General features: G+C 37.0%; 1 protein-coding gene across 6 annotated transcripts in view; it reads left to right on the plus strand.

Annotated features, from left to right (window-relative positions):
- The window catches only part of GHR (growth hormone receptor), a 164,917-nt gene extending 138,702 nt beyond the window's left edge, over positions 1-26,215 (plus strand). For 2 of the 6 annotated variants that reach the window (XM_027709240.1, XM_027709246.1), the window contains 7 exons: positions 9,842-9,971; positions 12,131-12,291; positions 13,263-13,441; positions 18,132-18,300; positions 20,371-20,461; positions 23,133-23,202; positions 23,439-26,215. In XM_027709240.1, coding sequence (XP_027565041.1) covers positions 9,842-9,971; positions 12,131-12,291; positions 13,263-13,441; positions 18,132-18,300; positions 20,371-20,461; positions 23,133-23,202; positions 23,439-24,401 — 1,763 coding nt within the window. In that variant the 3' untranslated portion in view covers positions 24,402-26,215. Of the gene's footprint in view, positions 1-1,461; positions 1,484-9,841; positions 9,972-12,130; positions 12,292-13,262; positions 13,442-18,131; positions 18,301-20,370; positions 20,462-23,132; positions 23,203-23,438 lie in introns of those variants that run through there. The other 4 variants (XM_027709244.1, XM_027709245.1, XM_027709242.1 and 1 more) reach the window with 4 other exon arrangements.
- Positions 26,216-26,611: the final 396 nt, after the last annotated feature.

A 26,611-nucleotide genomic window follows, 5' to 3' on the forward strand; every position in this document is an offset into this window, starting at 1 on the left:
TCAGAACTGAAAGGACTGCGTTCTCACAAAGACAGAATGGATATCAGAGAAGTTCAGCAGAGGATACAGGATGTAAATCGCTTTTGGCAGTCTGTCAAAAAAAAAAACTTACTCTATAAATCTGTCCCCTGTGATTTTGAATATGACTGTTTTGTCCAAATCTCCTCTGCAGTAGTAAAATAAAGATGAGTCAGAAGGCTTAATTTGGGCCACTGAGTGCTGTAGAGATGATCAAAAGATCTTTCAGGCTCATAACCAGATGACAGAAATAAAAGCTGAAGGAAAATGTGTATTATTCCATTAGCTCAACTCACTTCTGAGTCATGAGTGTCCCCCGTTTGTATGTTCTCTGGTGTTTTGTTCATTCCAATGCTGAATTGCCAATATTTCAGGGAATGGAATAGGGATGTGTTTTCCCACTGTTAATTCTGTCATTCTGATATCACTGACGTTTTCTATCTCATTTGGTATTTACGTTATCCTGAATTTCAGAGAAAGTGAAAATGTATCCAGCTCAGCAACTTTCCCATTTTGAGAAGAACTTCAGATATTCCCTGTTTGTAACTTGAAGTGTGTCACATATATTTCCTTTCACGTGCAGGAGTCCAGCTGGGATCCAAAGCACATGTGTCAGGTCATGGATGTCAGAACTGTTTGGTACTCTGATGTGTTGGTGGGTTTTTTCAAATAAAACTAGTTTGTAAATTAGCAGGATTTTTACATTATATATCACAATAGTACCTTCATTTCTGACCATTGAGAGTGGAGATTGTTGCTTTGAAAATACTATTAAAAGGATAATCCTAGTAAGACTACAAGGACTCTACTTAAGCAGGAGACAGAACTGTTGTCAAAGTCATTTTCCTCTTGAAACCCACTAGAAAGGATGCTCTTACAAAAGCACCACAAAGACTCGGGTTATTGCTAAGTATGAGGATAAAAGAAGTGGAAAAACAATACTTATATTCCTCTCTGTTTTGATTTTTAAATTTCACTGGATCTTCTTTGAAGTTGATAGCACATAGTTGATGATTCATTGCAATAATAACACTGAATTGCAGAGTGAGTAAACGTCCTAGCTACAGTAACAAACCAGACACTTTAAAAAGCACAGAAGAAATACTGCATGACAGAATGTTCTAAAATACTCAATTCAGTCTTCTTTGGGATCCAAAAGAAGATACTATGGTCTAAACATGCAAAAGGTGAAAATACCGCATAAGCACCTGTATACTTCATAGTCTCTCTGTAGTCTAAAGATGAAATTGGGGAGTTCTCATCATGAAGAATAGTGAAGAATCACTAGGATTTTTAGTCTTCAGGCATTCAGAGCCACACAAAAGTTTCAGTCATAATTGTCACTGAATATGGGAAGTAACTCCTTGGATTGCTTTGAGGACTCAACTTCTGTTCAGTGGACATGGCCTTGTTGTGTCAGATGGATCTTGTAGCAGGACCTCTCAGAAGACTCTCTAAATGACAGGTCAGTAATGTCCTGTGGAGTTTCACTCCAGGTGAACATTACAAATGATGCTCCTAGTAACAGTCTCTGGATCTTTTTTGTCTCCTTAGTTTTTATATTCCTATATGGTGACTGTTAGGGGTAGCTTCCCTCTGGACTGAAAAAGAAATTGCTGCTGCCTTTTGGGAGTTTCCTTCAAAGACATTCAGATAGTTGTTCTGTGGGTTGAACTGGCATTTTTACTTCACTTACTTCACTGGAATAAAAAACTCACCAAATTTGACTACTTTGAATTTCAAATGGAGATTGATGAAAATCTCTGTAGGGTATGAGGTAGAATTTTTTTGTCAGGTATGAAAGTGTTCTTGCACATACATCAAGCAATGATTATTTTGAAGAATGGTTAAAATCTGTAGAAGCCAGAAGTTACTTGAAAGTTCAACAATGGAAAGTACAAGAATTTACGTGTTGACTCTGGTCTCCCAAAAGCAGTGTGAATTAAAAGGACCGAATGTCAAGAACAAGGCCAGATTGAGGGCCAGTATCTTTGTCAGTTACTTTGTCCAAATGTAACAAGGGTGTGGACAGGGAATAAACAAGAAACATTAGGACACATTTCTGCATAACCAGCACTATTTTGATGATGTAATACAGAGTCTGGAACATAGTGTCATTGGTAATTGACAATACACAGCTGCATCCGTCTATGAGTGAAACCTGGCAAACTCATGGCCCTGCTTTTATGGAGCACTGATTACGTCAGACCTAATGACTGACAGTTGTTAGATCTATGACCTCAGTCTTTCTGTTATGTTGTCATTATTCTGCAGGTGTCCTTAAACAGAGGTTTGCTGCATCAGTGCTTGCTTATTTCATTTCACGCTGTCCTTACAGCCACCTGCTTTCTCCTTCAATCGCTTACCTTAGAATCTCTTTTGGGTGATCCCAGATATATGCAATTTCTTCTGAAAGGATATGTATGTGCCAGACCAAGAAGTTGTTGTCTTTATTACTTAAGCTGAGTAACAGTGACTGTATCGGCTCCCACGTTTCATTTGTGGTTTATCAATATTATGTTTCTTCTGCCTTTACCTCAAGTCTTTTTTTATCCTTCTCTGCCTTCCTCTCATACCCACTTATGTCCTCTTTTGCTTTTCTTTCCAAACATATCATATCATCCTTTTTTCCACCTGTACCTTTGTCCTTCTTTATCTTGTGCTCCCTGGTTTTGTTCCTTTTGTCCATTCCCACCACAGGTAGTACTGTGCTGTACCTTTTCCTTTGTTGAGATACTGTCTGTGGTGTTCTCAGGCTGGAACTTGTGTTGTTTGCTTTCCTAACACTGCTGCACAGATGTTTTCTGCCACCTGATGTGGCGAGGTGTGCCCCACAGTGCCCTGACCACTGTGAGCTCCACAGCCCCAGCCACCTCTACTGGGCTCTGGGGTTTAAAGCTTCATCCCCCCTTGTCCCCTGGTCAGACCAAGACCTGGCTACCCTTAACCTGTGCCAGCACTCACTGCAGTGATGTCCAAGTGCTCCCTCTGCACAACTTCTTGTTTATTGGAAGGGAGCTAATGTTAAAACGAGGGAGGTGAGTTGTAACATTTGGGCAGGATGATCAAGATGTGTTCTAGCCTGACTTTCCATTAGGTTTTCTCAAGCTGCAGTTCTTAACCTGGGTTCACACCTGCCAGTTTTACTTCCGAGGAACTCTGAATATTTTCCTCTTAGAGTCTGGGGAGGTGTTGGAGCCTGAGTTGGGAATGCTGGATTAAACTTTAGCTTGTCTTTCTGGAAAGCTTGTCTTTAGTTCTGGTTCTAGCACCCATCTCCAGTAGTTTTGGAGAGACCACGTCTCAGCAAGGACAGTCCCTCGCCACTGCATGATGGCTTTAAAACGCTGCATGATGGGTAGCAACAGCTTTGTTTTTAGACAGCTGTTAACTTTGAACTGGGCTTCAGACTGGAAATTGCTAGCACATGAGCAGGAGAAAGAAGGATGTTGGAAATTCTTATCAGTACTGTAGAATTTGTTTGCACTGAGAAGGGCATGCAAGACCTTTTGTGGTGCTTGCTTTTTGCACAGCCTGTTTGCCCATGGCAACTCATTTCCATTTCCACTTCCATATTTCCTCATATGCCCTACCACATAAGGCTAGTCAATACTGAACAGCTACAGCAATGGCTGTAACAAATAAAAGCATTTTACATTATTATTTTTATGCTTTTATACTTTCTTAAAAATGTGATTTCAGTTTGAGTTACAACTATATAAGCATTTAAGAGAGAATTGAAAATGGGTTTGTTACATTAGCTGCCTGTCATTTATTTTGGTTCTGCTTCTCTTTATTTCTTATATATGAAGGCAGGCCAGTAGATACAGCTTACCTGTAACAGAAATCACTTGATTCCACCACTACATATGGGAGGGCATGATTTGGAAAGCCAATGCCAAATACCATGGAACATGGCACATCCCTGTACTGTCTCATTGACGGTAGTACTGAGTAGTGCTGCGTGATTGTTTTCCCCTCAGTCCTGAGCTTTATTTACTCAATTTTTGTGTACTATACTTATGGACTCAGTGAGTCATGTTGATCTCTGTTCTGTGGACGCTTTTAGTAGCACAGAGCATGTGGGAAACCAGCGCAGCCACTGGACTTCAGTGCTGTGGAACAAGTTCTGCTTCTGCAGGCTTTTATGCTTTTAACACTTGACAAAAGAAAGAAGAAGTTTTTTTTCTGAAAGAACAACCTGAGTATTAGTTATCTGTTTTGCAGAGGTGCCTACATAATGTGTGTTGAGGTAGAAGTCACTAAATTAGTCTTCAATGCAGAGGTAAAAACTTACCCCTTACTTCACTCTCCTCAGCAAAACATCTGCATTTATTAAGAACTGTTGCAATATTTAGACTTATTCCATGGGCAAAATATTCTGTTATGCATCGTTTCCCTTCAGTTTTCACTGTGATATAGCATATTAGTGTTGTTAAGCTTTGTTTTGTTTCTGTGGAGTATTTTATGCAAAAGGATCTTATTTATTACTGATATGAAAGAAATTTTATTCTTTTCCCCAAAAAGTTGTTCCAGAACTTTACTGTTGGTCCTTCCTGGCCAGGCTGTACTTATTGCAAAAGCTGAGTCAGACTAGCAAGCAACCTGATGAAGTGGCTTCATGATGGTTGTTGTCTCCCTGTACTGCATCTCACTCTCTGTGTGTATAATGTACACAATTTATTAGTACAAGGCTGTAGCTATTTAAAATGTCATTCACTGACACCAAATGTGGTTCATTTTGCTGCCCAGTTTAAATGAATCAATTTCCAGACAGCAGAGAAATCAACCTGCTCTTATTAAATTGCCCAACCTTTGATGAGCTTGGTGGATTCAGGAGCAGGACCTGAACTGATAGAGCATTCACTTTCAATGTACAGATTTGAGCTACAGAAATAACGCTCCAGATCTTCATAGCTGTTTTCAATTTAAAATGCAATTAATTCCCTTCTTTATGTTGCCAATTTTATCTTCTCTGTTGCACTCTAGCAATAATGCGATGTGTATGCTTTGAGAGGAAGATATATTCTCTTGCATGAAGTTTCATCTATCGTTGATTTGCATCTTGGAACATGTTATACTTCTTTAAGTTTGCTTTAGGTTTGATAGGTGTAGTAAGTTTTGATAACTGACAATTCTACATAAACCTTCTAAAATTACCACAACCAGAAACACCTCCTTTTGTTCAGCAAAAATACCTCCTAATTTTTCATTTTACGTTTAGTTAGCTTGATTTTTATGGATCGGTAATATCCTCATTACTCTTTCTTTCCCTTATTAGTAAGTGACATTTCTGTACAAATTGTGTACTCCTCCACTGTTGCCCCCACAGGAGTACTAGGAATCTGGTGGCAGTAGGACTTTCTCTAAGATTAGATTTACACCCCAATTATAAACCTCAGTCGTTTATTCTTCCACACTTAAAGCAAATTTTATGAGAGGGACTTAGCCTTCTGACAATTTTTTTCATGTTTTTTACTGTTGAATCTGCATATTTGGCTAAGCCATTTTCCTGAATGAAGCGGGTGGTTTTATTAATGACAATTTGACTGGAATGTACTGGATCAGGTAGGAAAAGAGCAAGTGTGTATCCATGCTTGTTTTGCTCTTCTAGTCTATTTAAAATCTTGGTTTGATGGCCTTTACTTTCAGTACTCTGCTGCCCTTATGCCTAAATGCTGAGCTGTTGTGTTCAGTTATCACATTCTGGTACAGTTTGTTCAGATGGAACTTACATGGGGTACAGTACAGTGCTGATAATTGACTTGTGTGAAAAACAAGCAATTCATGAGATCTATTCCGTGAGTGCCAAGCCTTATACAAGTCAATATGATAAAATTTTCTTCAGTCAGTCACAAAAGCCTGCGGTTTTGAAGGCTGGAATCTTAACACAAAAACTGGAAACAATCATAAGATAATAATTTTTCTTACAGGTGGTCATAATATATATATACACACATATGTATTATACATATTTATTATGTATTTATATATACACCAGTATATCGAGAGTACTGAACCCCCAACAAAAGTATTCCCTGCTTGAAAATTCTTTGTCTGTTGTAGGAACATCTGTAACACAGACTTAATTGTCCTGTCATCATGAAGTGGAAAAGAAATTGAGACTTGGGGATATGTTCTTCTGGAGTTAGAGTGTTAGAGACTAAGTCTTAATCTGTGTTCTGTGTGCATTGCTAATCCTCTCCAGTGTAACTGATTCCACTTCTGGCTGTGCTATGATCCATTTTCATAGAAGAGTTTGTATGCCTAAAAGGGTGTATAAAGCTGATGAATTCAACAGAATTCAACAAAATTAATTATTAAGACGTCATAGAGCCTATATCTAAGATTCTACTGGACGTCTCAAAATTTAAGTTCAATTCATCATGTTAAGAAGTGACAGTGTGACTTTATTTACCTCTGGAGATGAGAATATGGTCTGCATGGGCTTTAAATATTGTATGTCTTACCTATAAATACAGCTATAAATACATCAACAGAAATATTCTAATTTAGGAGGGTTTTCCAGTATATAATTTTCTCAAATTCTTAATCTGTTTCAGTAAAAATAACTATATTTGCATAACTGAGGATAGAAACAGGAAAAGCCACAACATGTACTGCCTTACACACTATCTGTTTATAGAAGAAAGGAGAGACTCGCGTCTTCTCAATTATAGGTATTATGCAATTGAGGCAATTTTACTCATGTTTTTGAAGTAAAGGCAGAAAATTTAATTTATTTTTGTTTGGTTGGTTTTTAAACAATTTTTTGATTTTCAATTAAATAAGGAAGTTCAAGATTGAAAGCTGGGACACTCACACTTTTAAAAAGCTATAAATATAATACTGTTCTTGAATCTTTTATTCTGTTTTATTTTCATCTGTGTTAAGACAGTTTGCAATTTTATGATCACATGCTGTTTTTAACAAAGATTACTACCACATGAAAATTGCTTGATGAATGATATAAAACTGTGTAAAAGCTCAAACCGAAGTCAATTAAAAGCATTTTGGAATTTTGCCAAAGCTGTCAAATACTGAATGCCATACCAAAAAAATCAAGCACAACAGTAAAAATGTTTGGTTTAATATTTTCTGAAAAAGAACAGTGCAGTTTTTTCCATTTGCTGCAACACTTAATTTCAAAATTTGTTTCAGTTTTAAAAAGAAATTTATTTGAAGTTCAATTAAATAGAACTGAATGCTGGCTAAGAAGAAGAAAAAAACCCCAACTTTGCTTAAATTTTTCCAATGAAACTTCAGTTATTTTAGGTTGACAAGATGAATTCTAAATGCCTAGGGAGTCAGGGGGTAGGGGGAGGTGAAGGCCAGAGAGGTGTAAGCCACTCAGCTTGTGAAATCTACTTACATACATATGTTCAGGCCTTGTTCAGTGTCCAAAATGTAAAATCAGACAATTTTATGGGATAAGCAAAACAGAAATTTATAATATTCATGTATTAGTTATTGCCTAATGTGGATGCTTGTCAGTGTATAATATAAAGCACACAATTTGAACCATTAAGCCCAAGAAATACAAATTGCCAAGCCATGGAGTGGCTCTGTCTGTCTGAGCCAGAAATAAAGGAGTCAACATTCAGGAAGGCCACAAAATCTGCCTTGTATAGGAGGAAGCACATGGTGCTTGTGGATAACTGTAGCTTAATACTTTTTCTGACTGTGAGGATAAATATTTTGTATCAAGTATTATCATAGAATCACAGAATGGTTTGGGTTGGAAGGGACCTGTAAAGGTCCACTAGTCCAACCCCCCTGGAACCAGCCAGGACGTCTTCAACTAGACCAGGTTGCTCAGGGTGCAGTCCAGCCTGGCCTTTGATGTTTCCAAGGGTGAGGCATCCACCACCTTGCTTTAAAGAGCATTTTAAAGAGCTCTCTGGCAACCTGTTCCAGTGTTTAACCACCCCCACCCTCATCATAAAACATTTCTCTCTTATAGCTAGTGTGTAATTCTAGTATTCACAGTTGTGATACTGCCAAAACATTTGCAAAGAATTTTGCATCCAGGATCCATGTTGTTCCCTGGCCATGGTTCATTTCACCACCCATAAACACCTGACTAACATCTACAACTAAAGTGCCTTTGGGAGAAATTTTCTTAAATAAATTCTCCTATTTCCCAGATAGTCACTGAAGAGAGGTGCATGTGCCTTTGGTCTTCCTCTGAACGCTTTCTAAGCCAAATAGGGAACATAGGCATTAGATGCTTTGTGCTAGTTTTGGCTAGGATAGAATTAATTTCCTTCTCAATGGCTAGTATGGGATTGCATTTTGGATTTGTACTGAACACAGGGTTGATAATATAGAGAGGCTTTCATTATTGCTGAGCAGGGATCACCTAGAGCCAAGGCCTTTTCTGCTTTTTGTAGTGCCACCCTGACGAGGAGACTGGGGGTGCATAAAGAGGTTGGGAGGAGACATACCCAGGACAGGGGAAGAGAGAAGAACAGGAGATGTTTGAAGTGATGGTGTTTATCACCCCAAGTAACCGTACACATGATGAGGCCCTGCTCTCCTGAAGATGGCTGAACACCTGCCTGCCCGTGGGAAGCAGTGAATTAATTCTTTCTTTGCTTGTGTGTGGCTTTTTGTTTCCCTATTAAACTGTCTTTATGTCAACCCACAAGTTTTCTAGCTTTTATCCTTCCAGTTCTCTCCCCAGTCTGGCTGGTGTGCAAGTGGGCAAGCACTTTCATGGTATTTTCATCTCCAGCTGGGGTTAAACCATGACACCCTTAAAAATCAGGAAAAAGTCAAGTCCTTACTTTGAAAGAGTGAGTTAACCTGCAACTTCTATTTTTATTTTTCTCACAAGGGTTGATGAGGCTGACTTATTGTAGCAGTCATTTTATGGCCTTATATAATTTCAGTTCTGACAAAGAACATAAATTATGGATGTAGAAGCGACACGTGGCAGCATGCGTAGAGCTGCACTTATCTCTCTCAGAGCAAGGTTATATCCACACAAAATTATATCCACAAACCTGAGCTCAGCTCAAGGTAGCCACTGTCATGAGTAGACATAATTGTGAAACTCCTCAGCTGGGTACATACTTGGCTGTGGTTAGTCTGATACAAGCTCTGCAGTACCACGGTTTCTTTAAAGCATGTGCAGGGCATATCAAGTCTATCTGTACTGAACTAACCAAAAACAGGGTGATGGTCCCGCTGTGCTCAGCCTTGGTGCAGCCTCACTGTGTGCAGGTCTGAGGAGGGAAACAAAGCTGGTGAGAGGACTGGTGACAGGGCACGTGAGAATAGTTCAAAGCTGTACCAGGGCAGATTTGGACTGGGCATTAGGAAGTGTTTCTTTCAGTGGTCGTACTCTGGAACAGGCTTCCTATAAAGGTGCTTGATGCCCCAAGTCTGCCAGTGTTTAAGAGGTGTTTGGACAGTGCCCTTAGTAACAGGTTTTAAATTTTGGTCAGCCCTGAAGTGATCAGGAAGTTGGACTAGATGATTGTTATAGTCCCTTCCATCTGAAATAGTCTTTTCTGTTCTATTCAGCTACAGCTATAGGGCCAGGAAGTCCTCATGCTGTGTGTCAGGCTGTGATACTAACACTTTTACTCTGTACAAATGAGAGCTTGACCCATCTTAAATTTGGCTTTCTACAGGTGTAGTCATCTACATATATGCACATAAGAAGAATTTAAATCTTGCCTGATTGTACATAAGGGTTTGGAAGCGAAGTTAATTATTCATTAAAAATGCTGAGTTTTATTTTAACAGTGTGTTAGTCTGGCTTATGGATTTGTTTAATGTGTATCCTTCTGTCCCCTGCCATTTTTCCTGACAGACCTTTTGCAGTGGCCGCAAATCAGCATTTGCAGATCACCTGAAATGGAGACATTTTCATGTTATTGGACTGATGGAAACTTTTATAACCTCACTGCTCCAAGAACAATACAACTATTGTACATGAAAAGGTAATAAAAACTGAAAGAGGAAATGAGAGAGAAGTAATTTATTTTGCTATGCTTCTTATCTTGTTATTGTTAGCTTTTTGCTATGATATGAGCCATGCTGTTTTTAAGAGCATAAAACTATGCTTTAAGTGCATTTTTTTCAATGTCAGAATTTATTGTTAATTATTAAGCAATTTGCAGGAACAAGTGTTATTTTGCAGGTAATTAGGAATACATTCTTATTAAATTTAGGTCCAGGTTGCAGAATCTAAAACTGAACACTGCATGGCTTGGGAAAGGATTTTTTAATTGGCAGCTTCAGTTTGTTCTTTACCAACCTAACTTGCTGAGATTCCTTATATCTGTGCAGCAATGTGAAAGTTGGATATAACTCCTTTCAAATTTTTATTATTTTTTTATAAAGTTCCCATTGATCAATTGCTGTATTAACGTCTGAATGTGCAGGTCCAGATGAAAAGGCTGCTCCAAGACTGGGGATTATGTTTCATTGAACCCTGTTCAATTATCGTTCATGTCCCACTTAAACTTTTTTAATTATCAGGTTGTTATAATGATTATCCTGAAAGAGGACATAGACATTACCAGTAATGGCTATTAATGAAAACAGGCCTTTTGTTCACAGGAACAGAGGGATGTGAGTTTCTGTTCCCTCTAATGAACAGGGTTTCAATCTTTTTGATCTACCCACACTTTGTGATGATGATGATACATCTGCATAGCAAACTTGAGCCTAATGGCAAGGCTGGCTTTCTTCATTACTCTTCTGAGACCTCTCAAAAATCATAAAATCATAGAATGGTTTGAGTTGGAAGGACCTTAAAGTTCACCTATTTTCCAACCCTTCTGCAATGGGCAAAGACTCACTATTTAAGTGTAAATGTTTGGCTGACAGTTGTTAGTGGCATATACCATGAGATTACAAACTTTAAAAATCAATTAAACTCTACAATAATGCAGTACCAGGTACATTGAGCAGATCATATATTTAATGTTTGTCCTAGAAATTAGAATACTGCAATAAAAGATGTGGTAAAAATATTTCTGTTTCAATGTGCAAGCTACAGTTAAGGATCAGGACCTAACTGTCATCTAAACTAGTGTTCTGCTTACAGAAGCCATAGTATCTAATTGTGTACACCTTTATCAAGTCCTGAGTCTGACAGAGTTCAGCACTTTGTTCAGAACAGTGTCTGCTCTCATCAGTGAGGCACAAGACCAGTGGCAGAAATGCTTTCTACTCATTTTATATAGCATCTGCCTTTTTAGTTTCTAAGCACCTACTCCAGTACTGAAGGCTGCACTTGGCTTAATTGATTTAATCATCCTTCTGTACAGCTTCAATGGCTCTTAGTAAGAATAGGCATTTATGGTGCATATTTTTTAACAAACCAAGACAGTAGTTTTTGAAAAGATAGTATCGAGATAAAAACCAGCAGCAGCAGGTCTGTTCACCACGGGATTTGTTTTTCAAAAGTGACTTCAGAAATGCTGAATAAATGTCTGTTACTTTTCTTATGGACAATTCCTAACAATTTAGCCATTCCCGTTTCGCTTTAACTGAAGACTTTTTTGAACCTACTGAGTAGTTTAAGCTTGGCTGTATTAAAATGACTCTATCTCAGTCTGAGAGTTCATGCTACTCTGTATAACTTTTGCTTTGTCTTTTTTTAAGAGCTGAAATGGATATGATATCTCCTGCTGCAATTCTTTTATTTACAAAGAACATTTATGAATTTTTGAACAAAGTCAGAAAAAAAATATAAAAGATTTCTTGCTGGTAGTTCCAAGCTTGTGTTTTGGAAGTTCTGTAGGTCTTCCTCACTCACAGCACTGTGTTTCTCTTCTTTCACATCCTGTAGTCCTGAGTTGGTTTGTGCTAGGTCTCCTGCAGCATCCATCCTCAGGCACTTTCCCAAGTGCTCTTGGAAGCAGCACCAAAGCTCAGAAATGCCACTAACAGTACATGAGTACCTAAACTCAGTTGTTCAGGTTGCTTGCAGAGTGGTTTCATTGTAAATCACCATCAATATTGATATGTTTTTCTTCCTTTTATAAAGATTACAAGTTTTAACAGTGTGTCTTGTAACATCTACATTTTGTCCTGTGTAAGATCTATAAACCTCTCTCTCACATATATTACGTTTTTGTTGTCATTCTAGTATTGATGAGGACTGGAAAGAATGCCCTGATTATATCACATCAGGAGAAAATAGCTGTTATTTCAACGTGTCCTACACCTCTATTTGGGTACCATATTGTGTTCGGCTTGCCAGTAAAAATCAAGTATTTGATCAAAAATGTTTCAGTGTTGATGAAATAGGTATGTTTCCATTATGTATCTTACCTCTATAAGCTTTCACATTGTTCTTACTGTATTTAAATTTTGCTTCTCAGGAAAGTTAGTATCTAAAAAACATGGTATATAGGAAGGGATGTGATTTTGTAAGGTCTGTAATGTGATCCACACCAGAAAATATTGCCCAGATTGGAAAAAAGCTGAAAGGATAAAAGCAAATATGTGGTTTCTTTTTCTGAATATTAGTGGTGTCTCAAATATGTGCAAGCTCAAATGAGCTTGCCTTTGCTGTCACACTGAGTCTTTTCTAATGGATGCTACATCTCCTTGTCCAGCAAGGATGGTGTTAAAACCTTGATTCTGCAAAGCTCTGGAACCAAAACAGTTTTTGTTCCTGAATCAACATTAATCTACAGAATCAGGATGTTTAGCATTTCTAAGCTAGAATTTCTGTTTATGACAATATGAATTATGACTGTCTGGGACTTTGCAGATGTTATCACTCATTCAGAGTGGTGCTGTATGCATGTGCAATTAATTTATTCCTACAAGTGACTAGAATACCCACTGCTTTCTTTTATTAAGCTGAACAAATATAGATCAGTTTTTTCAGATACCATAATTTTTGATGTACTTCTATATTAGTTATCAAATATTTGTCTTTCTGTGTTACTCCAATTATTGTTTTTATTTCTATTCAGAAATGGATTTCAGTTTTGATGGAGAATCATTTATGTCTCAGTGATTTATAATCTGCTATTCAGAAATATATTTTAATAGGTAATACATTTCTAGTCAGCTTTATTAGACCATGCCTACTGCCAATGGCAAGGTACCTTCTTGTTACCAAACCTGCAGGGATTTTGTCATTGACTTTCATTAGATTTTAATCAGGAAATACATGGTTAATATGTTTTTTAAGTCCTGAAATCATTTAACAGTGTGTAGTCACTTCACATTGAAAACTTCTATTCCAAATAACTCTGTTTAAACAGTACTACCTGATCCCCCTGTCCACATTAACTGGACTCTGCTAAATACTAGTCAGACTGGGATCCATGTGGATATCCAGGTGAGATGGGATCCACCACCAACAGCAGATGTTCAGAAGGGATGGATTACGCTGGAGTATGAATTGCAGTACAAAGAAGTTAATGAGACAAAATGGAATGAGGTATGAAGCAAATATTTATTATAAAATAGTATAATACAGCGCAGGCTTGTTGTCTCCCTAACACTTTTGTACCACTATAAAAAACAACAGGTTTGTAATTGCTAATTAGATTATACCTCAATTCTCAAACAATATGGCCATATTTTTTCTGACATTTTTCTAGCAAATATTGTAACTTTAAGTGTCAAGGTAGTTGGCATGCTGGATAATAAAAAACCTGAAACACCTGTGTTAGACTAGAAAGTATAAAAATAGTCAAGAATAGTCAAGTATAGAAATATGCAAGTTTTCTCAAGGATAAAATATTTTTCTATTGTTTTCTGAAACTTCAACTGTTTGAACAGTGCACGGTTTTTTAGTAGTTGGAACAAGGAATATTTTGATTGGAAAATGTCACTACATCTGTCCAGATTCTTCAGAGTCTTTACAGTAACTGTAAAGTTTCAATATTTATAATTATCATTTCAGTAGAATAAAAAAGAGGAAAAAAAGGGTAGAAAAGCTTTGAGTTCCAATTTAAGATTTGATACAATAAGCAAATAAAAATAATTCAATATAGATAAGATGTGCAGATTTTATACCAGATAGTAAGGGGAAATTTGTGACTATATGGATAGTCTATGAAAATATAAAGTACCTATCCTCCAAATCTTTTAAGTTTTCTTTTTGAAAATCACTTAACTTTTCATGTATTTAGTTTGAGAAGTTAGTTTTTCTATTACGGGGAAGAAATTGTACCCATCTTACCTGAATGCATGGGCTAAATACCAGTGTGTCATGGTACATTTGCATATGGAGATCTCTTCTTTGATGCAGTAATAACATCATTTCAGAGCATAATCCTTCCTTTGCTTTCTTTTTAATATGAACTGAATTAACTGAAAGAAAGCAGATAATACTGTTACGAATTTGTCTTAGTCTACAAAAGGCAAATTTACCAATTGAAACATAGCCAAACTGTTTTGCTTGCCTCTGAAAGACCTTGGCTCCCTCCTCACCTGTGGTTGTTCTCAATGTTAGCATTTTCTCTTTAGTCTACTCCTTATTAATAAGTTTACAGCCAAACAGGCCTATGATGTATGTAACTTTTTTCCTAATTCGTGTCTGTATTTCCCTCTGTACTGGTTTAAGCTGTACTTACTATATAGCCTCTGAAATGAATTAAATTTAGGCAGTAAATAAATACTCCTTAAGAAGTTGAAAATCTGCAGATTTTTCCAAAGCAAGTGTCAATACATATGTCTCTTCAAAAATGCACATTTTTGATGATGTTTTAATAAGCCTTTAGATATCGGTCTTATAAATACCCTAATAAAGCTATGTTCTTGCTCTAGTACCATCAATAATTCCAGAATGCCTTCAGAATAGTTCTTTTCAGGAGAGCAAAAGTTTGAAGATCAGTGTTTCTTCTTTCAGAAAACAGACAAGGAATTGCTGAATACTATACTTGCCTCAAGAAACATACTACTAAAGATTACGTTGTCCTCCAGATGTATATGTTGTATGGTTTTGTGCCTTTCAGCTTAAGAGTACAAAAATGGCATAATTCCCTGAGACACTATCAGAGCACAAAAGACAAATTTCTGAACAAAATCCTAGTCTGGCCTAGGACAATAGCAAATCTCTGAATAACAGCATTGGAGCAGTGCTCCAATTTCACTCTTTGCATCCCTTGCTACACATATCTTCTGTAATGAGTGTTGAAGCAGTAAAGAGATAAATGTCTACTGACACATTATCTAGTTATACATGTTATTACTAACTTTTTATACAAAGGATAATCTTTGACTGCTTAAATATACCATAATGCTTTGTACACATAAGTAATACAAAAACTAATTTAGAGTACTTAATATTGTATTAGGTCTCTCCTTTACTGAGACTTGTTTGTAATTTTTTTCTATGTTTTCGGACAATTGTTCGATTTTTCATGTATAGCATTCATTTTTTCAATACATTTACTAATTGAAAATAGATAAGTTATTAATTGAAAGAGGACTAAAACATTAATTAGTGAAGTGTTATAACAGTAAGTTATATTGATAGGAGGACCAAAATAATTTTCTGAGAAAACAGAAACAATAAAATCCTAAAACCAATAAAATGTCGACCCTCACATAATGGGTATTCATGAGACAGAGACAAATGCAACCTTTCTCACAGTTTGAAAAAAATCCATTATAGTTACTAGCTTCTTGCTGGGTATCTTTTTAAAATTCTACCCCCTTACCTTGAACTGTTACTCATTACATTCACTGGACTAAAATTCTGTGCCGTCTTGTGCCTACGTCTTTTAGTTTTCACTAGCGGACCCTTTGAGACTGTTTTGTTTTTTAAACAAGGTGTGAAAACACCCATGAGCTGAACAGTAGAGAAGAATGGTGACTTCATAATGGAATGTCTATGAATGCCAAAAATGTATGTGTGATAAGGAGTCATGAAAGTCTAATTTTGCTTTAGTTATTATATTTTGGATTGGTCTGATCTTTTGACTTATTAAAACAAACAAACAAACAAACAAAAAACAAACATGAAAACCAACAACCCAGACTCAGATCCACCTAATATAGGATGAAATTGGTGATCATAGCTCAGTGCTCAGTGAAGAGGGCTGAAACAGGGAGGACTCTGCTGGCTCTCATTGTCTTTTGAATTTTTGCTGGAAAAATTTCATACTGCAGCCAAGTGCTCTTAGGGCAGGGATGCATGGAGTATTAACTCCAGAGCTGAATACCATTGAGTCCATACATCAATGTGGCTGAGAGACAGGATTTGCTACTCTGAGGGATGAGAAACTCATCTTCCTGCACTGCACTGGATATATAGCCAATGTCTCCCTGTGTTGTTCAGGTGCCCAATCCTGTGTTATTCCTTCCCAGATTACCTCTGAACCTTTTTCTAGTACTGCCCATCTCCCAGTTCTCACCATTCTTCTGTTAAAGTTCCGAAAGCCATTGCCTTGGTTGCTGTGATGCCTGTTGTGCCTGGGCCAGCCTCTGCCCCTGGTGACTCCATCCCAGTGGGCATTCTTGGTGTCCCAGGGGCTCCAGCTGCCTAATGATAAAACGACTGCTCTGCACTCTGTGGTAACCCTGTATTACAGGGCCAGATTCATGAAGCAGTGCAATCACACAGGTCAGCGTGACAGCGCGTTTGTCGCACATTTCTTCAGTATGTCAATCACAAGCATCACTCCCTGTACACTGACCTGACTGAAGTGCATGCAGTAAGTCCAGTGGTCTGATTCCAAGCTTCCCTTCACATACTTTAAATGATTTTGCTGTATGCTGTCTTGCATTTTTATTAGTTGTGTTTTATCATGTCTCTCTCATATCTTTTACTTGATTTAATGCATGACAAATGCTATTCATCTATTCAGTTCATGCTGAACTTTTCTCAGTCTATACATCTTGCTCCATCCAGATTTCTTTCACAAAGGCTCTAATTTAGCCTGCATACTGCTTTTTCCAAGTGACACCATTATTTGGGATGCATGTAAACCTACCTGTAAAACTTCGGTGAACTGTTTCTTTGTGGCTTCATAGCCACAATGAATGAAATAAGTATATATTGAATTTCCTTTCCAGTGCTTTCCAGTGCTGGATATTCTTCACATGTTAAAAACCTTTAGGGCATAGAGCAGTGGTTCTCCCTGATCTTGTGCTCAACTACTAGCAGAGAAAAGCAGCCTGCCTGAGATCACTGCCTCCTTCAAAATCTTTCTGGTTGGCTCTCAGAACACTGGAGGCAGCAGGGATCAGAGAACTCCACAGATCATAGCTACTGTCTCAAGTTTAGATTATGTAGCTACAGAGTATGTTGTTAAAGCTTCCTTCAAATTCCCAATGGCTGCTGATTTCCAGGTGTTTTTAGTCTTAGCCTATGGTGAGATTTTGCTGGTCTCATCCTTGATTCTGAAGTAAAAGTAGAACATAACATCTGCCACATGGATTTCTATTTTAAGCACATTTTCCTTATTTTTGTATACTTTTATTGGACTGTTGAAGCTAAAATACGTATTCTTAGAGGATTAATAGAAAAAGAGAGAAATTTCACTTATTAAGACTTCTAATGTGATTTCCTAAATAGTTTGATATTCAGCAGTGTCTGTGTTGCAGTTAATATAGAAGTTTCAAAGACCAACAATCTGGTGCCAGCTCTCTCACACAGTCTCCATTATCACATTTAACATATAGTTGAAGATTTTGAGACCTATGCAGTGTTCTCCAAATAAAAACATTTGTAACATGCAATATGTCTAGTTAGAACCATTAATCGTGTAGTGGAGATTGCACTACTTTTAAAACTCCTGTGTTATTTTAACAACATTTTTGGCTCTTTGCAATAAGTAATGTTGTTTTATAACAGTAAAAAGTATTTACAACTTGATAAGATCAGTGAGAGATATTCACACCACCTACTTATGGCATGTAACTGGGGGAAGCTGCCTTTCTTCGCTGACTGTATTTACAGAGAGCTTGGATTCTCCACTTTTGGTCCCCTGAATCACAGCAATGCCTGATGACCAGTTAGTCAAAAGTAAATGGTGTGAATTTTCTCTGAACTCTTCTTGTGATATCCGTACAATTTAGAGTAGCAAAAATGCCTTCAAATTTTCTGAAATCAAGAAGCAATGTAAAATTGCCAGTACAACTCAAACAAATTAAACACAGTCCCTCTGTCTCTATAGTTAACACCCAGGGTCTCAACAATGGTTCCGCTGTACTCTCTGAAGATGGGAAGAGATTATGAGATACGACTCCGATCAAGACAACAAACCTCTGAAAAATTTGGGGAGTTCAGTGAAATCGTTTATGTATCTTTTTCTCAACTGGGCAGCGAATGTGTTCGTTCTGAAGGTAAATAAAGTATTTTTAAAACTGTGATTCTTGCCTTTCCAGAGTGGGGGTGTGTATGTGTTTTTTTCTCCTTACCATCAATATTGTATGGTTGAATGGCTAGATTGCTCAGCCCAGTACATGAAAATAATTTGGTAAGATTGAGAATGTACAAGTTCTATATGCAAGCTCAGAATTAAACTCACCAAGACATTCACAGCTCATCACAGAGCAAAAATACAGATAGCTTTAAGAATCACACATCACTGCTGCTGCACATTTTACAGAGCCTAAAACAAAGTTAAATGTCATACTTCATCATTTAAAATGAGCACTTCAGTAGCAAAGAGAATTTTGACTTCTGCTGAAGTGTTATACTGTTGGCTAAGTTTGTTGGCAGAATTATGTGTTTTTCTGATCATCCTGCTACTATGAAGGACAGCGAGTGTTTTTCTGGTTCTTTCTTCTGACTTGTACTTGTTTTAAAGTGCTATTAAAGACAGAAGAAGAAACATCATTCATCACCACATTTTTTCTATTGAAGGAATGAGACAGTGCCTTTTCCTAAAGTATTCTTGGGTCTGAGCTACTAAATTGACTCTTTAAAATATGAGGTCTTCTGAACATATTTTAACAAGGTGCTTCACTTCATTTTCCAGGGTAGTAGTGAAGGTGTTAAATAAAACAACTCATAAGTCTTATCTTTTAAAACCTTGTTAGATTCTCCTTTTTAACTCTTCCTATTACTAGTTTTCTTACCTAATTTATCAGAAAAACTAATGTTCTGTACATGTGGCATCATTTTATTAACCCCATCTGCATTACATTGTCAAGATTTTTATATGAACAAAATTAAAATCCTATAAAAATCTAAGGCCATCCTACAACCACACTTTTCTTCAGTCACTGCAGCTGAGATTCTCCAAGCTGATACATATCCACACATCTCACACAGCAGTAGTGAGGTGATTTGAATGAGAATTTATTTTTGCCTGTTTTGTATATCACCTTAAGGAACACAATTAAACTTTAGGTTTCCATGTATTGAAAATTTAAAGTAGTTACATTCTAATGCAATATTCTTACTTTTTGAAGCAGCTAGGCATCTACTGGTCTCACTGACAGGACAAGGACTTTCTGTTTCTCCATTAAAATAGAGACTTGTTTAACACAGACATATCCATTAAGACTTTAATTTATGTCTGAAAGCACATCTAGTCAAAATCTAAACTTGGAACACAGGACTCGAACTCATACCTGAATTTTTGATTTATTTTTTTTCTGAAAGTTGACTCATGATCATGTGTAGAGAGGTCTAAAGCTTTCTGTCCAGTGTTCCTTCGCCCAAAAAAAAAAGGAGTGAAGTTTGTGTGGAAAAGTTACAAATGGGAACAAATGAGAAAAATCTAAGACTAAAGGCAGAATAAATTTCTTTATGCTTTGTATTCTACAGTGTCAGCTCAAGTATAGTGGAATTGCTAGTATTTAAGGGATGAAACATTTCACTTATCAGCATTGTTCTTCATTCCTATTAAATTGCATTTCTCAATTAATTTCCACATTTTTTGTAACCACATGCCAGGTAAATAAAAGGGAGATTTTTTTCTCAGCTGATGATTCACAACATAATGTTCAACCTTTAGAAAAGTAGTGTGCTTTTTGATACCACTGTACTCTATTTTTTATGAGAGAAATATAGTTTGCCTATGATTTAGTGTGCTATTAGTAATGTTCTCTCAACTTGGATGAACAAGTTAATTATATGGCATCAGGACTACTGATAGCATGTTCCAAGTAGGCAGAATGTTCCTCATGGCTAGTTTTGCTACAGATATTCTCTTTACTAAGATCTTGTTTAGTTTATAAAATCAGTCTGGTTTTGCCAGGAGTCTCTGCAGAGTATGAAAAATATTGAGAGACCAAAAGCATATTTTTATTTCTTCAGTACATAGAACTTTCACATTTAAGTAACCAAAAATTCCATCAGTTTTTACCACTTTGGGATACTCAGGTGGTAGAAGAGAAGGTTGAAATTAAAGATGCAACAGAGATGCAGATTCCTGATAACACGTTTATGTTCTGTTGTTTCAGAAATTGGGTTTCCGTGGTTCTTAGTTGTTACCTTCGGAGCATGTGGGCTGGCTGTAACAGTGATCTTAATCATGCTGTCTAAACAACCAAGGTAGAGAGTTTTTATTTGTCAGATTTTATGTACCTGTAGCATGACAAAAAGGGTTGAATTATTTCAAATTTGGGGGACTAGGAACTATTTTAAATATTGTTGTCTATTCTTATAAGCTGCACGTACACTGGGGCCTTCTGCAGTGGGAATCTGAATATGTTGAACGCTCCTCTTCCTCTTGCATTGCAGAACATTTTATTCTACAGTATTCACATAGTTGATTTACTTAGGTTTTGAAGGGTACTGGTTTTTTAGTCCATTCAAATTTTGTAAATACTATTTTTTACCCACATGCTGTTCATAAGTTTCCTGCAGACCTATATCTGTATATTTCATTTTGTTCTTAGACCATTCCACTAATCTCTATTTCATCAAGCCAAGGCAAAGAGCTTGAGTCCTAGGGGAATATTTGATCTCTGTGGATAGACTGCAGCTCCTATAAATAACAGGAATAAAATGAAACAAAGCACAGAATTGTGTTGTTTGTAAAAATTATAAAATGGTGTCATTTATAAAAATGAAACAATGAAACATATAAAAATGACAGTATCGTCTCAAAGTGTATTAATCCCCTAATATGTGGTTCAGGGGTAGGTTTTGGCAGTATTCAGCTTGGATGTCATACCAGTACTGTTCTAAACTATGAAACAACACTATGGTCAAGACCAGTGCGCACATGCCTGTTGTCAGTGCCTTGTATATACACTTTGAAAGTGAACACTTGGGTGTTTTGCACAAAGGACAAATCACTGAAATTAAAAGAATGTCATGCAGTTGGAGCAGATCTAAAAAAATAATTTAGGCAGCAGCACTCTGCTTTGGTGGAGTTTAATTTCAGGAAACCACTCTGTGCAATATCATCCCAATCCCAGATTTAAGAGCAAGGCTCCTGATCCAATTCATGACAAAAGCTTGACGTGTCAGAATGGGGCAAGAACAACTCGCATGTGGGACTAGAAACTCACTAAGGTCAGCACACTGAGCAAGGAGTGGCTTGGTCACAGGAAATCTTGAGGGCTGAAGTGTGTCTCTGATCAGAGTTCTAAATATCTTCCATGCTAAATATGACTGCTGAAGGATGCTTTTCTGCACTGAGGACCCTTCACATGGAATGTTATTCTGAACCCGTGAGTCTGCACCCTTTTCTTCAAACTGGAGCATGTGGTTGTGGAATAGCAATGTATTCAGCAGAGAAGCAGGCTGCATAAGTTTTCCATAATGCAAAATATCCGCTCAGTTTTCTCCTGATTCTGAAAAGATACCAAATCATATTTTCCTGGGTTCTGATCTCACAGGACCTGAACGAGGCTCTCTAGGACAGATGCCTTAGGTTTAGGTCATTAGAGTTGAGAGATGAAAGCTTGAATTATGCTAGGCTGAGAAAGAAGCAGAGCATATTTCTCCCTCCTGAATGATTTCTCCAGGCAGCAAGTGGTAAAATCCTTTGTCTGTTTCATTAGAAGCAATGCCCAGTCCTGTCAGAATAGCTGATTTGTGGATTTGGCTGTAAGCCCAAGTCTTAAACTGGTACCCTGTTAGCCCAGCCAGTGCACGTATAACACTACTCCTCCAGTGATTAGGTGCAAAATTACTGCATTTCTGGCTCTCATTAGGGCTTGTTGGGCAGAACATTGAGGGTCTGCCCAAGAACAAAAAGCAGCTGGGGAATTTGGAGCTGCCGTTGTTAAGCCAAAGGTGCGTAAATTTCTGTCTAGCACTTTTTAAGACTCCTGTGATCCTCTCTAGACTTCACCGAGGTCACTAACAATGCAGCAGAACTAATATGTGGATTTGTATCTACCATTCCCACAGCTCACTTTCTAAAATTGGCAAGTAACCCAGTATAAAAAGAACGCTGGTTTTCCTTTTGAGAACTACAGTTTATCTGTTTGCAGAGGAAGCAGGGAGATAAAATGAAAAGAATAGACATAACCTGCTATTGTTGGATTATTATTAATGGAAAAGCATCCTCCTATTAGGGTGTTGTTTCTTTTTTGGGGGGGAAGTTTTGTCCCCTTGAAGAATAAGGAGTGTGCTGTATGAAGGATTAGAATAATATGTATTTCCACAGCACGCAAATGCATAAGCAAGTTACTAGTCCTTTCTCTACAAGGATAAAACCCTGCCTTTATTTCTTGTTCAGAAAACAGATGTGTCATAGAGGTAGCAAAATACTAGCCTAAATTTTTGCAGTTGTTTTTCTGTTTTATTTATTAATTTTAAAGTAATTCACTCTTTACACCAATTCCTATTTTCTGTTCTCCTATTGAAATTTATTGGGCTTATGCAAGGCTGCTCTGTTCCTGAAAAAAAATTTGGGGAAAGTCACTGCATATTGATGGTTGTGTCAGGTTCCATTGAAAAGTAGGTAAAAAGGGAAACTATTCACAGAGCTCTAGGAATTTACTATATAGGACTGAATTATCAAAGACTAGACTCCAAAGTGGATTCCCTCATAAATGTGATTTCAACAAGGAAGCTTGCAGAAAATTTGTTTCTTAATTTGCAATGAGAAAAAACAATAATTCTTTTCATTAGGAATATTTGAAATTGAATTTTCAAACATTTAGGTTTTTAAGTAATTAAGTATAAACACAATGTAAGCCTGTCTTCTTTCTAACTTCCTAAAAAAAGGACCACTGTCAATTAAAAGCCGTAATTTTTTTTCCAGGTTAAAAATGCTTATTTTTCCTCCTGTGCCAGTTCCAAAGATTAAAGGGATTGACCCAGATCTGTTGAAGGTAATACTGAGCTTTAAAATCTACAGTGGGAATATTTTTAGTAGTAGCAGATGACAGTTGTTGTCCCAGGCAGAAAAATTTTGTCGAAGAAAATAATGTATAAAATTGTATAAAATAATGTTAAAGCCCTTTGCAATTATAACATTAGTTATAGTTACCTTTACGTAAATTAATATCATAAAAAGTACAAGCATTTTTGTTATTTCCCTTATAAAAATTTTTTTCTTGCTTTATAGAAGGGAAAGCTAGATGAAGTGAACTCCATCTTAGCCAGCCATGATGACTACAAGACAAAGCTATACAATGATGACTTGTGGGTTGAGTTTATTGAGTTGGACATAGAAGACCCTGATGAAAAGAACAGAGTCTCAGATACTGACAGGCTCCTGAGTGAAGATCACCTGAAATCTCACAGTTGCTTGGGAGCAAAGGATGATGATTCTGGACGGGCCAGCTGTTGTGAACCAGATATTCCAGAAACAGACTTCAGTGCAAGTGACACGTGTGATGCCATCTCTGATAGCGATCAGTTCAAAAAGGTTACTGAAAAAGAAGAGGATCTCCTGTGCCTTGATAAAAAAGATGAGGAGAAGTCACTTGCAAGCCTTGCCAAAACAGACACCCAACACTGGCATATGAATACTCAGTCTGAAAACATCCATCTGTGGCCACCCTTTGCAGACAGCGCTGACTCACCTCATCCATCGGTCCATCCCCAGATAAGTAACCAGAATTCATTGACAAATACTGACTTTTATGCGCAAGTGAGTGATATTACTCCAGCAGGCAGGGTTGTACTTTCACCAGGACAGAAATCCAAGGTGGGGAGAGCACAGCGTGAAGGTTGCACAGAACAAAACTTCACCATGGACAACACCTATTTCTGTGAAGCAGATGTGAAAAAATGTATTGCTGTGACTTCCCACGAAGAGGATGAGCCACACGTTCAGGAACAAAGCTGTAACGAAGATGCCTACTTCACCACAGAGAGCCTTACCACTACTGAGGTCAATCTTGGAGCTTCAACAGCAGAAACCCCAATTTCAGAGATGCCGGTCCCAGACTACACGTCTATTCATATCGTTCACTCTCCACAAGGCCTTGTGCTCAATGCAACTGCGCTGCCAGTGCCAGACAAGGAATTCAACATGTCCTGTGGTTACGTGAGCACAGACCAGCTGAACAAAATCATGCCGTAGCTCTTTTTTTTGAGTAAGTGTGTGCAGTATTTCACAGCAGAGAGTCAGTTTGGGCTTGTATGCTGAAACCAAAATGAAGTCTAAAAGTTTTGTGTGGTTCCTATAATTTTATCTGAAATGTTGCAACATGAAATATACATCAAAATATTCCTATTGTGTTCTGTAAATATTATCTATGAATTTGTCTTGAGGCTGTTTTGTCTTGTTCTTGTGGTTGTTGATTTTTGTGATACTAAACATTGAAATTACTATGTTTAATATACAGTGCATTTTGATAAAGCTAAAAATCAGGTGATTTAAAGTCTAAGAATTTAGAAAAACCGTGCTGTTGGCAGAGATCTTTATATCAGTAATTGGGAATTGATCATATATAGGTGAAAACCAGAAGTAGCTTGACTAAATAACACATCTATTTTGATCTATATAAATTAATAAAATATATTTTAATATTTTAGTCATAAAACCATAAATATTTTCTATTACCCTACACACTGTAGTTCAGTTATGATTTAAGGAATGTAATTGCTGCAGTCTTAAAAAGAAATTTTCTGTTTTATAAAAGTTTTGCTTGCAACTAAAAGAAAAAAAAATTTTTTACAGAGCGATTTTATACCTCCAAAGAAACCTTTAGAGAAATTTTGAAATATTGTAGAAACTTAAAGGAACAGATTCTATTACTTTCTAATGGTAGCTACTATAGAAATATACATGCAATTTAAAGTTCTGTATAAAACTTTAAAATGTACAAAATATTTGGGCAAATTATTCTGTTCTTCATCAGATTCTAGTTAATGCTAATAAAAATATACTTTTTATAAACAAAATTTTGTTGACCACAGTATTAAACACTGTGCAACTATACTTTCACTGAACATTTTTGAGAATACGTGAATAAGCTCTCATGACTTAGCAGCATAGTTTCTGCATGTTTGACCAACTTCTGAAGCCTTTCTACAGCCAAAGGTATCACTACATTTATTAATTTGTGCCACATAAAGTCTTGATTAAAAAAAAATAAATTAAGGACTTCAGCAGTTAGCCAGCAGTTCATTTTTAAAGCTATAACAGGATTAAAATACTTCAGTGGAACAAGGGGATTAAGTGCAGTATTGCTCAAACAAGATTTTCGTTTCTGCAGCCTAACAGCATCTCCTCTGACTGCGTTAGGCAGACTTTCAGAAGGAAGGGAGAGGAAACTGAAACTTGTCAGGAAAGGTCTCTTTCTTCTTTCTTATGTTAAGAACCTGATGGAGCTTTTTGTTGTTTCAGGAGTTACCCTCCTAGGCCATGGTTTCATCACAGCAGGGTTCTTCTTAGAAAGCAAATAGGGACATTGATTTCAGAAGTTTTTGATGTGCAGCAAATGCAGGTCTTGCTTATGATGTCTCCAACTGAACTCACTGATGCTCTTCTGTGACCAAGTGCTACAGGACTGGGCCCAACTACTGGGTGGGTTTTTTAAGTTTAGCACGTATTTTATGGTAAATGTGCATTAGATATTCTGCTAATTTGCTGCTATATTTTTCTAACAGCTACATTATTTAGTTTCATATAAAATTTCATAGATGGTAGACACTAATGCAAGTAATGCCTCTGTGTTTGTTTGAAAGAAGTTTCTTACTCTGTTTCTATTGCCAAAAATAGTTAAATACCTCAGTCAAACTCAGAATGTCATTTTGGTACTTTACTGGTCACACAAGCCATGATATGCAGGTCAGAAGATGTGTCTTTCAATTTCTATTTAACTTTCCTTATGTTAGTGTTTTGTTGTTTTCTCAAAGTTTAATAAATGTATTGTCTTTGATCTATCTGGACACAATGTGGTTTTTTGTGGATAGTTAATTTTTTTGATGGAAAATAGAGATTTTACTGGCAGAAATCAGATATTTCTCATTGAATAAAGTAGAACGTCGCTTCCCTTGGTATAGAAATATTGCCTAATGGGATCAGTGTTTCAGTATTTTCACAATTGATATGTTTGTATTTAAAAAAAGAAGCACAGACCTAAATTTATAGATGGAGAGATAGGACATGCTGCACTCAGAACTAGCAAAGACATGTGTTACCAATTTAGCAGACCAGTTTGTCCGAGGCTGGAACAGAATATATGTCAGAAGCATATCATGCATATGTCAGAAGCAGTGAGAAACTTGAGTGTGCAGCCAAAGCCATGACAGCATTGAGACCAAGGAAATGTGGTAGAACAAACT

This window comes from Neopelma chrysocephalum, unplaced genomic scaffold, assembly GCF_003984885.1.
Source record: "Neopelma chrysocephalum unplaced genomic scaffold, ASM398488v2 Primary Assembly neopelma1_96710, whole genome shotgun sequence".
NCBI lineage: Eukaryota > Metazoa > Chordata > Aves > Passeriformes > Pipridae > Neopelma > Neopelma chrysocephalum.